This window comes from Chanodichthys erythropterus, chromosome 14 (genome assembly GCF_024489055.1).
Source record: "Chanodichthys erythropterus isolate Z2021 chromosome 14, ASM2448905v1, whole genome shotgun sequence".
NCBI lineage: Eukaryota > Metazoa > Chordata > Actinopteri > Cypriniformes > Xenocyprididae > Chanodichthys > Chanodichthys erythropterus.
This window is the reverse complement of record NC_090234.1, coordinates 24,328,698-24,342,866: the sequence shown is the minus strand read 5'-3', so window position 1 is coordinate 24,342,866 and position 14,169 is coordinate 24,328,698. Positions and strand designations below refer to the sequence as shown.

The 14,169-nt window shown below is 38.9% G+C and overlaps 1 protein-coding gene across 1 annotated transcript; it reads right to left on the bottom strand.

Moving 5' to 3' along the window:
* Positions 1-303: 303 nt before the first annotated feature.
* sox1a (SRY-box transcription factor 1a) lies at positions 304-1,314 on the bottom strand. The gene has a single exon (XM_067409174.1). It carries the CDS (start codon positions 1,312-1,314, stop codon positions 304-306), a length of 1,011 nt encoding a protein of 336 aa, XP_067265275.1.
* Positions 1,315-14,169: the final 12,855 nt, after the last annotated feature.

The window sequence follows — 14,169 nt, the reverse complement described above, 5'->3', positions numbered from 1 at the left end:
TCAAAAGTCAATTTGCACAGAAACTTAAATATTTAAAGAATAACAGTGTGTCGCATATTTCTTGGCGAGGCCAGAAACGCAGTCAGAATCCTTTTTAAAGACGTCATATTTCAACAATGTTTCACTGAGAGTGATCCATTTCATTAGATCTCAGTTTCTCTCCGAACTGCAATCGAAACAATATTTACCTTTAATTTACAAGAACATCATAAAACATTCTGTACAAAAGTAGTTTAATGACAATCTAAAAAAAGAGGTAAATATTTTTGGTGGAGTGTTACCCATCACTTTCCATCAGCTGTTTCAAATATGCGTCAATGGGACAGTTCCGTTTACTCCGGCAGTTGTGCTCTGATAGTGCTGCGGTAAGGCATGCAGTCTGCTCTGCACAGACGGATCCCCGGACTCCCCGGTCGGTAAATACATGCTTATCATCTCTCTCAAGTCTCCGGGGCAGGGGCCTCGGGAGTGTGTGGTAACCGGGGGGCTTATATTGGGTTCGGACTTGACGAGCGAGCTCAGCGTGCCGATGGCCGCAGAAGTGGCGACGCTGGAATTTTGATGCTGCGTGTATGATATCCCACCGTAGCCGGACGGAGAAGCGCTCATGTAGCTCTGGGAGTTCGAGATGGGGCTGTACTGAAGAGCAGTCATATCGTAGCGGTGCATGGGCTGAGGGTTGTGCGGGTGATGGTGATGAGCGTGGTGATGGTGAGACCCACTACCTGGGTGCTGGCTGTAAGCGAGCTGAGCCTCCTGCATCATTGCAGCCGCTGCCGCCGCGGCGGCCACCTGGCCGGAGTAAGTGCCGTTCGCCCAGCCGTTCATGTGCGCGTAGCCAGCGCTGGCCGAGCCTCCGTGACCCCCAGGACTCTCCAACCTCTGGCCGACCCCTCCAGGACTCATTCCGACCCCGCCACCCGCACCGCCGAGCAAGCCGCCAGCCAACGAGTACTTGTCCTTTTTAAGCAGTGTCTTGGTTTTGCGTCTCGGTCTGTATTTGTAATCCGGATGCTCTTTCATGTGCATGGCTCGCAACCGCTTCGCCTCGTCAATAAAGGGCCGCTTTTCAGCCTCTGACATCACTTTCCACTCAGCACCGAGTCTTTTGCTAATTTCAGAGTTGTGCATCTTGGGGTTCTCCTGAGCCATTTTTCGGCGCTGGCCCCGGGACCAGACCATAAAAGCGTTCATGGGTCTTTTTACGCGGTCTTGGTTGGCTTTGCTCCCCGAATTTGGACCCGTTTGCCCTGGATTCGTGTTGGTTTGGGGTCCAGGGGAATGAAGGTCCGTCTCCATCATCATGCTATACATTCAAGTGGCTTAAAAGTTCTCAGCTAGCAGAGAAAAAGCATGAACTTTCGGCGCTCTGTAGTCCGCTTGAAGCAGGTGCTTCACGAGCCAGTGGAGCTCCGGTGAAATGTGGAATTCAGCTTATTCCCAACCGTTTGCTGTTAGTTTCAGGGTCTCTTTTTTGCTCCTGTAGCCTGTTTAGTGTCGCCTCCGACTGCCGTTTCACATCCACATTAATTGAACGTGCATTTGAGTTACTTTTCCTAGTGGAGTTGAAGAGTTAGTTAAAGCGGCGGCCATATGATGCGTTTTGACAGCGATTAAAATGAGCGAGCGGCCAATGGCGTTCCAGCGAGGAGCGATTTGCATGGAGTTCGGTGGAGTGACGTAGACAGCGAGGAAAGAACTAGTAGGCGGGGTGCGCGAAGGGTCAGCACCGCCCCCTCTAAAGTAGAGTAAATACTGAGGTAGCAGTTTGAGCCTCTTCAATGGTTGCAATAAATGAACAAGAGGACAAATGGTAGATTTTATCCATTTAGATGACATTACAAGATACGATCTAATTCTTTATAATAACTGTAATAGCTGCTATGCTCCCTCCTGACGTCTTGCCAAATCTTTGTGTGTAAAAAAAAACGTCTAGGGTAGCCAACCACTTGTAAGCTATGTTGCTGGATATCTGTGATTATAAAACTGTTAAAGGGAAGAAGAAAAAAAAAAAAAACGTTCGAAATGAATGTATCAGTTTGTTGTCTAAAATAGGCTTAAAAACGTCAAATGAGACCCTCATTTCACATTGCGTTCAATTCCATCTTTTCAGCCAAAGATAATCAACACATACAATTCACTTCATATTTAGTTATTCTTTGACATAAACAATATAAAACAACACAATATTTTAAGAGGTAAACCTTTTTAAATCGAGGATACTGCCGTCTGGTGGTGCACTGCTAAGATTTTGTTGCGCGTAAAATTGGTATGTAAAACTCAGAAATTCTAAAGTTATCTCAAAATAAAAAGGCAATATAAGGCAAACAAGGAGGCGTTGTCTGAATGAAAATTAGACTGCTGATTTTATTTACCTAATGCAAGCATAATTGTACAAAATGTGATCCAATTGCACGACCGATTGAGAAAAATGTTGAGACAAATATTAAGACAAATATACCTGCCCTGGAACGCCATCCAGTTTGAAGACACACAAGACATATAATTTCAATGTATATTCTTTAGGGATGTTTTATATTTTTGAATATATAACAAGAAACAAAATATAGTCAGGGCACTTTATTGCCCCTATAAAATATATATATTATTTTTCATTTATTTAGTGGTGGTCTCCAGTCTCTAGCTACTCATTTTATAATTATAACAATCAGTTTTTTCCATTCCCCATTCCCCCCCCCCCCCCCCATTTAATTCTTATTTCCCCCCCCCCCCGTTTTTATTAGATTTTTATTAGAATTATAAGATTTTGAGAAATGCAATCATTTTATTAAGTAATTTTACTACACACTAATAAATATGAAAGGTTTCAGAAAGGAATTGTTTTTTCATTTATAATATTTGTTTTGTTTCAAATATGCCAACACCAAAGCAAGCACCACCAACATGAACACTAAAACAATAATTATATAATACAGTACTACATATTAGTAGAAATTATAGTAGTTATTTGATTGTTTTTAAACTGAAAATGAATATGTGCCATAAGCTATCCAAATAAAAAGGCAATTTGATTGATTTTTTTTTTTTTTTTTTTTCTCATTTTGTTAATGTTATGGTAACGATTAGGCAGATTAAACAACACCACATTTTTATGTCATTTTATTTAATACATTTAAATATCCTTCGGATTAGTAAACCACATTGTGACCCTGCTGAAACAGCGTTCACTGTCAGTTCTCATTCTGCTTCAGTGTCGCGCTCTTCACAGAGTCTTTGTTTTGCGCGCGCTGGGGGCAATAGGGCACTGTTAACGCACGTGCGAGAGCTGGGGTTACAGTTGTCCAAAACACACAATATTGTAGTAAAAATATTACAGAGATGTCCTTGGTAATTAAAACAACAACAACAACTAAAGACTGAAAAGTTAAAATGAAGTGAGTTTAACAGTTATCTCACAATTATGTTTTTAATCGTTCAGTTCATAAAACATTTTGTGACAATAGGGGAAGGGGATGGAACGGGGGACTGGAATATATAACAGCCTACTAAATAATTTATGATCCCAAAATATCAATAAACAAAATGGGAATTGATTATTAAAATCAACCAATTTGATAAAATATAATAATTTAAATATCTGTAGCCCAAGTCTTCTCTTGACTATATGAGCTTTCACTGTGTGTGGAGCTGTTCAATACCATGAAAGTATTTCACTGCAAAATTAAAGCGTCCTAAACTTGTTTGTTGTTGTAGACTTGTTTAACCTAATTTGGTTGTTTAAGTCCTTTGTGTGACTCTTCTTTTGAACAGGTTGACTTAACAAGGGATGTGGTAAGACGATGGCTTAGACGCATGGAAATGATATCCTGTTAAACAGATGATTGTGACAATCTGTTGATCAATACTCTATCTAAAAGTTCATTTTGTATAATAGTCATAAGACCAAAGTTATTTTTTAATTTTTTTTTTTTTTACAGGGAAAAATACGATACGTTTAATCATCATATATAAGCTGGCTTACATATTTTAAAATTAACATTTCATTTAATTAGCCTACTAAATGTAAACTTTTAGCATGTAAACTTTATTTAAATGATATTTAAATTTAAATGATTGGACAAATGAGCCTTTTTGCCGTTGCAGGTAGTCTTTTAAAGCTGCAAATGTAAAAAGAAAGTGGAAAAAAAAAAAAAAAAAAAAAAAAAACTCTTACAGGGCCAAACTGTCTGACTTCCTTCAAGAATTGTTCCTGCTTAATGCTGTAAACACGAACGCGTGTTAAAGTCTTTCGACAATTATTTCTAAGTCTTCCGATAAAATACGCGTTTGCCGACACTGGACCGACCGGTAGTCTGAAAGAAGTCTCTGGTCTGTTCACAATGGGAAAACTCGCGTTAATATCTCTTATCCAACACACGGTAACGTTATACATCATGCGATCATGTAGCTCAGTATAACTGACGACAATCACAGCTTTCCGTTCACAGGCTTTATGGCGCAGTTCGTGCGTACCGAACTTCATTTCTGCTAAGAATCAGTTATGCAGGCGACATCGATATAAAAATATCAAGTTTCTAGATGAGAACATCTCATTTACAATCAGTTAATATATTCAGATGTAAGACTTTTGCCAGAAGATAATACATATCAATCTAAATTTTGTTTTAAAGCTATATAAACTTACGTTCCACTGTCCCTCATTTGCAGTGATGTAAAATCGTCCTTACCGGTTCTATCGCTGTCCTAACCCAGCCAAAGCCACTCGCCAGACCGCCATCCTTGCTAAAAATCTACACTTAGTGTGCCAAGGCCAGCCATACACAGCTCCCAGTCCCACCACTCACTACACACTGAGGAGAGAGACAAGAAAATGAAATTTATTATAGACTCTAAAGACAATTTCAAGTTATTGTTTCTCCCGGCGAAAGGGTTCCTTCTTACATAATAAAGCCCCTTTTGTGTGACGCGGAACAATACAAAACAAGTATTCTAATAAATAGCCACTTTTTTGTTCCCTCTCGAGGATGAATGGAATTGAGCAGTTGGGTTTGAAAGCAGCTGCTCGCGCATTCAGGAGAAGGGGGCGGAGCCCTGGCGCGAGGCGTCTCTCCTCCTTGGAAACGAACTTGAAGAACGGACCCGGCGGCAGCATCACCGAAAAAAACGGTCTGCAGCCTTCACTCCGACATCACCACAAAAGTCTGCCCCCATTGCCTCTGCTGCATGGCTCTGAAGAGCATTACGCTCAATAAATTTAATTAACCCGGTCGTTCTCACTCTTCCTAAACATGCGGTTCATCAAAATTTAAGGATGTTCTTAAAAGACAGCACTTTAGTTACTTATTGCTGGCAATGAAAAAAACAAGCTCACTCCTTGAGCAAAAATCATTCATGATCATGAGAAAATATAGTTTTTACAAAAAATTATATTACCTCCAAGGCCGTGTTTTACAATGCTGTCCTGAAAAAGTTGCTGTCTTCATGATCCCGGTCTTTAAACTTTTTTCAGGCCCCTTGGTGAATAGAGACAGAGCAGGGCCCCCTGTATAGTCTGGCCCATTGTGGCACACTGTATACAGCCAGACTTTTACATTTTAATTTTGCTTTAGTTTCCTTGCAATCAAATTAATGGTTGAAGTTAACTTAAAATCATATTATTTAATGTATATTTTTATTATTTTACCAAAAATACTTTGAAATCAAACAGTATTTAGCAAGCAACACATTGATCCACGATGAAAACCTCTGTTCTTGTAGTTAAACTGTAGTGGAATAATACAACATACACAAAAATAATTATTCCAATAAATATTGTTCAGTAATGCTACGGCCACAACTTTCACCATGTCAAAATAGGGTACATATTCAATAACTGTATGCCATAAGCCACAAACTTGTTTCTTACAGCTTTCTGATGCCATTCAAGGGTTTTGGGCAGCAGCAGCTTGCCACCACATGGTCCTGACAGGCTTTCATTGAGTGTGAAACCGTTGTGGTCGTTCAGAAGAACTCAAAGAGACACACATCATTGCCATCTGATGGCAAACATTTACATTGCCTTCGGTCTCCCGATGACCCGTGTTCTCTCAAAACTCTGGGCATCTTTTCAGTCACCCTCTGACCAGCAAAATTCAAAACTTTTCAATGCTCATTCAGGTAGGAAAAAGCATGGGGGAAAGAGTAACACATAACATATATGTGCATGCTGCATGTGCAAGATAACATTTAAATTGCTATTCCACAAACTCACTTAACCTGACTGCAAACATCAACTCACTACTCCAAAAACATGAAGTCTTGAGGGTCTTTCCATCAGCTGCAAATGTGTAATAGCATTCTTTCCAAGTAGGCGCTCTCTCAGCTCCAAGTTAAATGCTCTGTAGGGATATTATCAATGATTGAAGGGAATATACTCCAGACAGTCTAGACTTTATCAAATGCCTCATGATACCCAATGAAAGAAAGCCTGTCACTTATTAATACCTAAAGGCAACCACTGCAGCAATCTCTAGGAGAGTCAGTTTGATTCTGCACACTCAATCCAATTCATTTCTCCCTCCCTCATACATATTAAACATGGGAGGAACTTCAACACACAGACAGGAACTATGTATATTTACACAGATTTACCCAAACAACCAAAACAAAAGAGAATGAATTTATTGAATAGCATTACGCTCTAGCATATAATGAAGAGTGTTATGAAAAGTAATTACATGGCAACAGGCAACGATTAGGTTTATCCATGTCTAACTGCCCTTAATTTTATGCCGAAATGTGCATCAGAGCTCGGCGTTGGAGGAAAGCGCTATCCGGTGCCGTAACGTGTGCAGTGTCTTCGCACAATCATTAGCCCCAAACAGAGACTTGTTGAGCCCCATCAACAGCACGACTCTGAGCTCCATCACTGCACAGTTCATTAATCTCTCACCACGGCTTTTCTGGCTGCCAGTGGTTAAACACCCCTCTCTGAGTATAGCTCTCCTTCACTAGGATACCGCTGTGTTAATTTCCTCTCTCTATTAGCACAGCGCAGTTAATCAGGTTTCCTCTCCCCAGTGGTGGTATGAGCGGGAGAGCCGCGAGCAGGTGTCAAGCCTGTCTGTGTTGCTTACGCCGGCAATCTGTCTCCCAACTTCACCACTGCAGGATAATGGAGGACTCATATGCAGCTGATTCTGCCACTGCTATTGTGTCCAATCTGTTGCATTAAACACTTGGCACACGTAATTACAAATAATCCTGCCTTTTTTCCCTCTGCCACAGCTCTTCCCAAGCTCTCTCGCTCTCCCGTGTAAACAAATACTGTAACCCTTTTCTAGCAGGCCTCATTAGTATTTGTCGATATCGCCGGGTGGAATTATTTGCTTGTTTTAGGCAATTACACTCTCATTACGAGGATTAGTTTGAGTGAAGTCATGTACGTTTGCCGATCATTTAGTTTAATCAAATGGTAACTCAATTCATCAAGTTTTATCAGTGTTAAATGAACTCTTAGGGCAAGCTCGACTGCGTGAATTATTTTACAAGGTTATGCTGAAGCCATTAGTTTACTGGGGAAAAAAATAGTATAAATAAAAAAAAAAAAAAATGTTTTTAATTGCATGACATTTTTTGAACTTATCAAAAAGTCAGGGTGTCAAAAAGATTCAGGGACACAGCTAATGGTAAAAGTGAAATCATATTTGATGGCATAACTTCCACGGTCTGTTTACAGATTCATATGGTGGTGCCGAGAAAAGCGCCCTGTTGATTTATGCATCATTAGCATAAATGCAAAATATACTGAAAGGCGGAACACATTTCGGCATAACCCTTTGTACTGAGATGAAACAGCAGTCACAACACGGCTTTGAAGGCTCCTCATATCTCTGTCCAGAGCTGTCTGCTGCCTTGTATGTTTTAAGACACAAAAAAGAGAGAGAGAGATGAGGCCATGAGACCAAAAGGGAAGAAAAATTGTGGGGTCAAATCTAAAAGCGTGTTGGGGCTTTTAAGTCCAAAGAGGTCCTCCTTTCCGCCATCAAATACATCAACTTCACCAGACTTGGTTGTGCTAACTTACCAAATCTCTCAAATTAAAGACAAAATGTGGCAGAGAGGAGATGGATGTCCCAAATGAAAAAAAAAAAAAGACATTTCTCTGACAGTTTGGACACTTGATAAGAAATGTTTTAGTATTAAACATTTTAAATGCACCACAAATAGTCAGTGAAAATGTTTACCTTTTCAATTTTTGCTTGTTTTTAAATTATTATTATTGGTGTTTGTTAATTTTGAGATTTAGGGCTTTTGGGCTTTTTATATTAGTGGAAAGAAAACATCCAAAATACACTTTTAAATGTTTAATCTATTTGAGTCTGTAGATTTCAATTACAATACATTATCTTTAAAGGCTGTTTTCTCAAAATAATTTTTTTTTCTCCTGCACTGAGCTAGAAATCCATACTTCAGTAGCACTTACATGCACAGTTTTTAATTCTGAAGGTTTTTACAGAAGGGTTTGTTCATATACATTTGCCTGATTATATACAACATTTTATTACTTTAAAAAAAATATGGTGAAATTTTATTTTTTTCTGGCTGTTGACAGAATTTTCTGATGTATGGAGTGATAAAAGGAGAGATCCAAAATCCCCTTTGTAAAAACCTTTGACTTTAAAGCAGAACTAAGTAACTTTTTTTACCTTCATAAATAGTTTTCTAAGTCCTTACGATGGACACTAACCCCCCCTGGCACGTCTAGGCCAAAAAACAGCACTTGCAAGTTGAGCTGCGCCGACCCGACACAATCTCGCCTCATGTTCACGTTCACGTGAGAGTGACAAAATGCTTTATGGTAATTCAAAAACAATGTATATATTATGACTTTATAAGACAGTTTTGGAAATTACCCACCTCCATCGAGATTTCTTGTACTGTATTTGCAAAACTACTGCGCTGGTGAGCGTTGTAGTCGTTGTAGTCCAGAGCTGCGCTTGGAGTTTTTACGATTCACTGAAGGAACTTGTAGGGGGAGCGTCGCAAATCTTACCGAGTTCCGCTTTAATATGTAAAATAAATTAAAAGAATTTTGAACCCGACTTTGTCTCAGATTTTTGTTCTAGAAATGTATGCAAACTAGTACATATTTAATTAGCTTATGCCTCATTTGCATACTTAAACATAACATTTCAGAAAACTTGTAATACAAAAAATGTTTTCAATTCCTAATCAATCAACTGGGGAATTACGGTGATATTTATTAGTTGTTTTTTTACCCTATTCACCTGGGTTGTCATGTCTTGAGATATTTTTCAGAATGAGTCAAGTAGTAAACAATGTGTAATTTACTACAAAACAAGCAGGGAAAGTGTAACAAGATTATGGTAGGTAATGCATTTAACAGAAAACCCAGGATATTCTAGGAATATTTTAAAGAAAAGTTAACTTGGCTAACCTTCAAATAATGCTACAGCTCTTCTCACTGGACATGTTAAGGTATTGCTCAAGATAATTTCATTAAAAGACACAGGATGTTCACTCAGAAACCAATCATCCATTATGCAAGAAAATCTATCCATCACACAGTGAGCGTATATACCCATTATCCAGACATCGATGGGGTGTTTTTCTTATTTTCATTTTTTACCCATCAATTACGGCAAGATTTTAAGCATTGTTCCACTCCTCAATTAGCCGCAACACCTTTTCCTTTGATTGATCCATAATGAATGTAATGGTTTTAACAGACCACAGACAGATCACTTAGAGGAGCTCTGCTAATGGCAGTGGCAGCTCCAGGGCTGGAGTGATGTCAGTTTCTCCAAGCCCTGGCTAATTAGACACTGTGTCGCTCATTACCCAGGTAATAAGCCCTAACGCTAATGGGTATCAGGCAAGACCCCCAAACACTAGAGAAAGGCAGAGAGAGGAGGGAGAGAGGACGGGAAAGAAGATGAGGGGGATGTTAACAGGGGAAGGGGTGAGATAGAGAGTGAGAGAGAGACAAGAAAATGTAAGCAAAGAGAAATCGTGTGAGAATTTTCATGATGGAGAAAAGAGCGCAAGATGAACAGATCTTACAGCGCTAATGCATTTCAATGCTATGCCTTTTAATATAGTACACCAGTCCTATTGGTCAAGAGTAAACATGTCATTTTCAGTACGAGGTAAAGGCACAATGGTTGCTATGCAGTGGATGGAGGGCTGTTGGAGGGGGGAGAGAGTTGGTTGGGGGAGGAAGGAATAGAAGGGGCTGGCATTAGAGAGACGGAGCGATGGTTTCCTTGTTAACCACTTTCCCACTTAGGCCTTGTTAGCACCAGAGCTCTCAGCTGTACCTATTATTGGTGACGGATGCTATGCTTGACTTTTTGAGAATTACGCAGACACACACTGGTCTGGCGGATAAAGCCGCAGCCTTCACTATACTCTGAAGAAATAGCTCCTACTGTATGAGAGTTATGTATAAAAGACGCTGTGATGGTCCACATCATTAAAAAAAAACAATGACATAACTGTACTCCAGTTTGGAGACAGTAAACTTTTCAGTATATTAAATTCTTATGCTATATGTTAAATCTATAGAATATAGTCTACATTTATACAGGTCAAACTATTTATTTCTTCATAAAATGTCCACCTTCATAACTTGACTTAAAAGGATAGTTCACCTACAATAAATGCTAATTCTTTCATCATTTTCTCACCCTGCTAAAAACATAAGAAAATGTTTTGAAGAATGAAAACACTTCTCAAAATATCTTTTGTTGTTGTTTCAAAGAAGAAAGTAAGGCATAGAATTTTGGCATCAAGGTGAGGAAATGACGACAATTTTCATTCCTTTTACCTTCACTTAACTGCATGGTTTTTAGAATTGCCACTTTTTACAATTCTCAAACAATTGCCATAAGATTATTTTTGTTATTTTAATTATTGTTAAGGTCAGGGAATTCTGCAGGCTGTCCCAAGACTCTATTTAGAGAGCATCGAAAGCTATGTAAGGTACTAAGGTGAGTAATTTGAATTTTATTAGTTCTGCTTGTATCAGCTAATTGCATTTGCTGTTAATGGCAAATTCCACAGCATTCAGGCTTTGCAACAAAAGAATGTGAGTCCATCAAGTCTTTGAGCCATCATTCTTAGCCATCAGACAAATGTCATCACTTTTATGAGACATTTTTAATACGTTATGCAGTTATTTTGTACCAGAACACAAAAGATTAGTGTTATGAAACATGCCACTGGAAATTAGATCATCATACAGAGTTGTATCATCAGCCATAAGTGCATTTGTAGTCTTTGAAAGTGTGATCAGAGCGGCCCTATGCAAGTACTGAAATAAAGTTCATTTTCAAATAGGGAGGGGGCATAATCCCTCATCTCATCTCCTCATGGGGTCATGGCTCACACCTCTCCTAATAACCTTAATCTTATTATACACACAGGCAGAAAAAGTTATCCTTCAATATCTGAGGATTTTCAGTATGAGACTAATGCGGCTTACAATACATTCATTACTGCACCCTGCTAAATGAAAAATAACAGTGAGACAGCCTCACCGAACTCATAACCGACTCTGACCTTTGTCAATAAATATTCATTAACTTGAATAACCATTTAAGCATTAAATAATATTAAATATTAATTATTTGCTTTAAACTACTTCCTTTCAATGTCCTTGCAAATCAACCTTCCTCTGCATTTTGGCCTGTAGAAACAGGAACAAAGCTTATGTGGGTCTCTAATAGGTTAATTATGTTTTTTTTAAAGCCATTGCAGCAACAAGGCTATCTTCATGGCAAGAAAAAAAAAAGTGGATTACAAAAAAAAAGAAAAAAAAAAAATCGTACAGGTAACAAAAAGCTATATAAGACATTTAAGATTATTACAAGACAAAAATTAAAAAATAAATTCAGGTGACACGTTTTAAAAAATACCTCATTAAAACATTTCTCTGAAATAACATTGTCTATTTACATTACTGTTTAAAAGGAGTTTAAAAGGAGTTTGATAAAGAAGGCATAATGGTGGTTCTTCACCTTTTAATAACCATGTGTGAATCTTAAATTTCCTGAACAGCTCCTTGTAAAAACAACTTTATCATTGAGCTCAAACAGCAGACTTTGGCGACAGTAACGCCAAGATCATGGGTTCGATTCCCAGCAAAATGAACACGCATGAACTAATAAAAATGTAAGCTTACAATGTAGTGTTTCTGCCAAATGCATAAATGTAAAAGTAAACACCCTCAGAGGTTAGTTTAGAAACTAACATATCATAATACATAAAAAAAAAAAAAAAAAAAAAAAAAAATTATTTTGGGTCTGTGCAGCTGTTTTTTTACCATGAAATATGCAGGTCAATTTGACCCACAAATGTCACAATTATAATAGAAATTTTGTACGTATTCATATTCCACAACACATTAGAGTGTCAAAACTTTGCAGGCATGTTCATGACCCTAAAATTAGAAAAAGTCCGAAAATTTCCAGAAGAGAAAAAAAAAAAAAAAATCAAAATGTCAAATTGACCCACACCCTAATATATGGATTAAATTAACTGCAGATTCCAAAAATCTAGTTAGAAAAAGTTAGAATAACATCTAAACAAATATCTGATCCATTAACAAAAGCAATAAAACCCATACAGACTTGTGCAACAGAGGTCTCTCAGAGAGCACTTAATTAATCACAATCGAACTCTGAGCATCCAAACTGTTAGCGGCTGGAATTGTGAGCGTGTACGAGTGTGTGTGCGCGTATGTGTGTGAAATGGCTATTTAACATGCCCATGAGCTGAGCAGCGGGGTCTGAAGACTGTGTAATCTCATTTAACCCTCACTACACAACACTAATTAGAGCTGACACGCTAACAACACACACCGAAAAGCCTCTCAGCGAAAAAGTCAACACCAGCCAATGACCCAGCATGCTTCCCCTCGCTCTGCCCCAAACCCCTGCTCTCCCCGGGGAGGAGGTGCAAATTTAGCCTAAGGATAGCAGGGAGCAGCCCATCCCCTAGCAGGGGCCTCCCCAGAGCCAAATTAAAGCTCTTTGGTCCCTTCTCCCCCTTTTTCGTGAGAAAGGGTCAACGCGGTACCCCACCACTTTTTGAGTGCGCAAACGTGTGCTCGTGTGTGTGCGTAACACAGTCCGGCGGGTGAGCGCCTAGCGCCTCCTTTTCCCTCTCCTGGCTCCCAGCGTTTGAAACGGTCATCATTGTAAAGGAGGTCTGAGTGGATCAAAGCCCCCTACCTACACCTGCCCTTTTCTTCCCTCCTTGCTCTCTCTCTTTTCTCTCGCTTCTCATTTATGTCTTGAAGTTTCCTATTGACTAGTAGCTTCTAAGAAGCCCCCTGATGCCCTGAGATGCCTGGTCCTCTAAAAAGCCCCCACTAAATTTTGCTTACAGCTATATTTTCTGCCAACTGGCTGAGGTTAAAATTGTGGGAGAAAAAAAAGCCACCCACTAATTCACTTTTATTCGATTACCCACTCTGGGTTTTTAAAATGCATTTTTTTTTAAATGAAGCAGGCATTGACAGAAGTGATGAGATGGGCCATGTCGCAGATAAGGCCTCTAATCAGCATATTTAACTTTGCCGTGCGTTTTAAAATTGTGAGGGTTTGGAACGACAGAAATGCACATCCAATATCAGCCCACACTGAGGGACAATAACACACTATTTTGATGCAAATCAAGGGACCCATTAATGTTTAAATTTATTTCAGTCCCATCCAGTAAAAGAACACATTTATTTCCTGCAAACCCAGATAATTACTTTGCCACAAAATGCATATTCCATTAAGTCAGGTGAACATTGTTTATTATATTTTGTTTTGTTGGGTTATGATAATGCAATTTAAGAGTGAATGACATTCAGACCATTACACTTGATGAGAAAATAAATGTTAAAAAGAAACAAACAAAATCTGTAAATTCTGGGTAAATGTAAATTCAAGTTTAGCTATAATGTGAGTGCATAGCTTTGTAAAATACTTGCTTTTGTCCTTCAGCTCCTTAAGCCTCATAATATTTCTACAATTGTGACACCCTGATAATCTTTGACGCTTGGGATGAAATTATGCTCTCATTACAGTGTCCACTATAAAAATCCTGTATTGTAGCACAGCATGCTAGCACAAAGCGGCCAATCCTTTAGACGGCTTTCACAACCAAAACATCTATAAGGACAGTATTAAATGAGGAAGAGTCTTCTAATTG

Excerpts from the sequence above, each read along its gene's own strand:
- sox1a (XM_067409174.1), bottom strand. The coding sequence starts at position 1,314 with ATGTATAGCATGATGATGGAGACGGACCTTCATTCCCCTGGACCCCAA.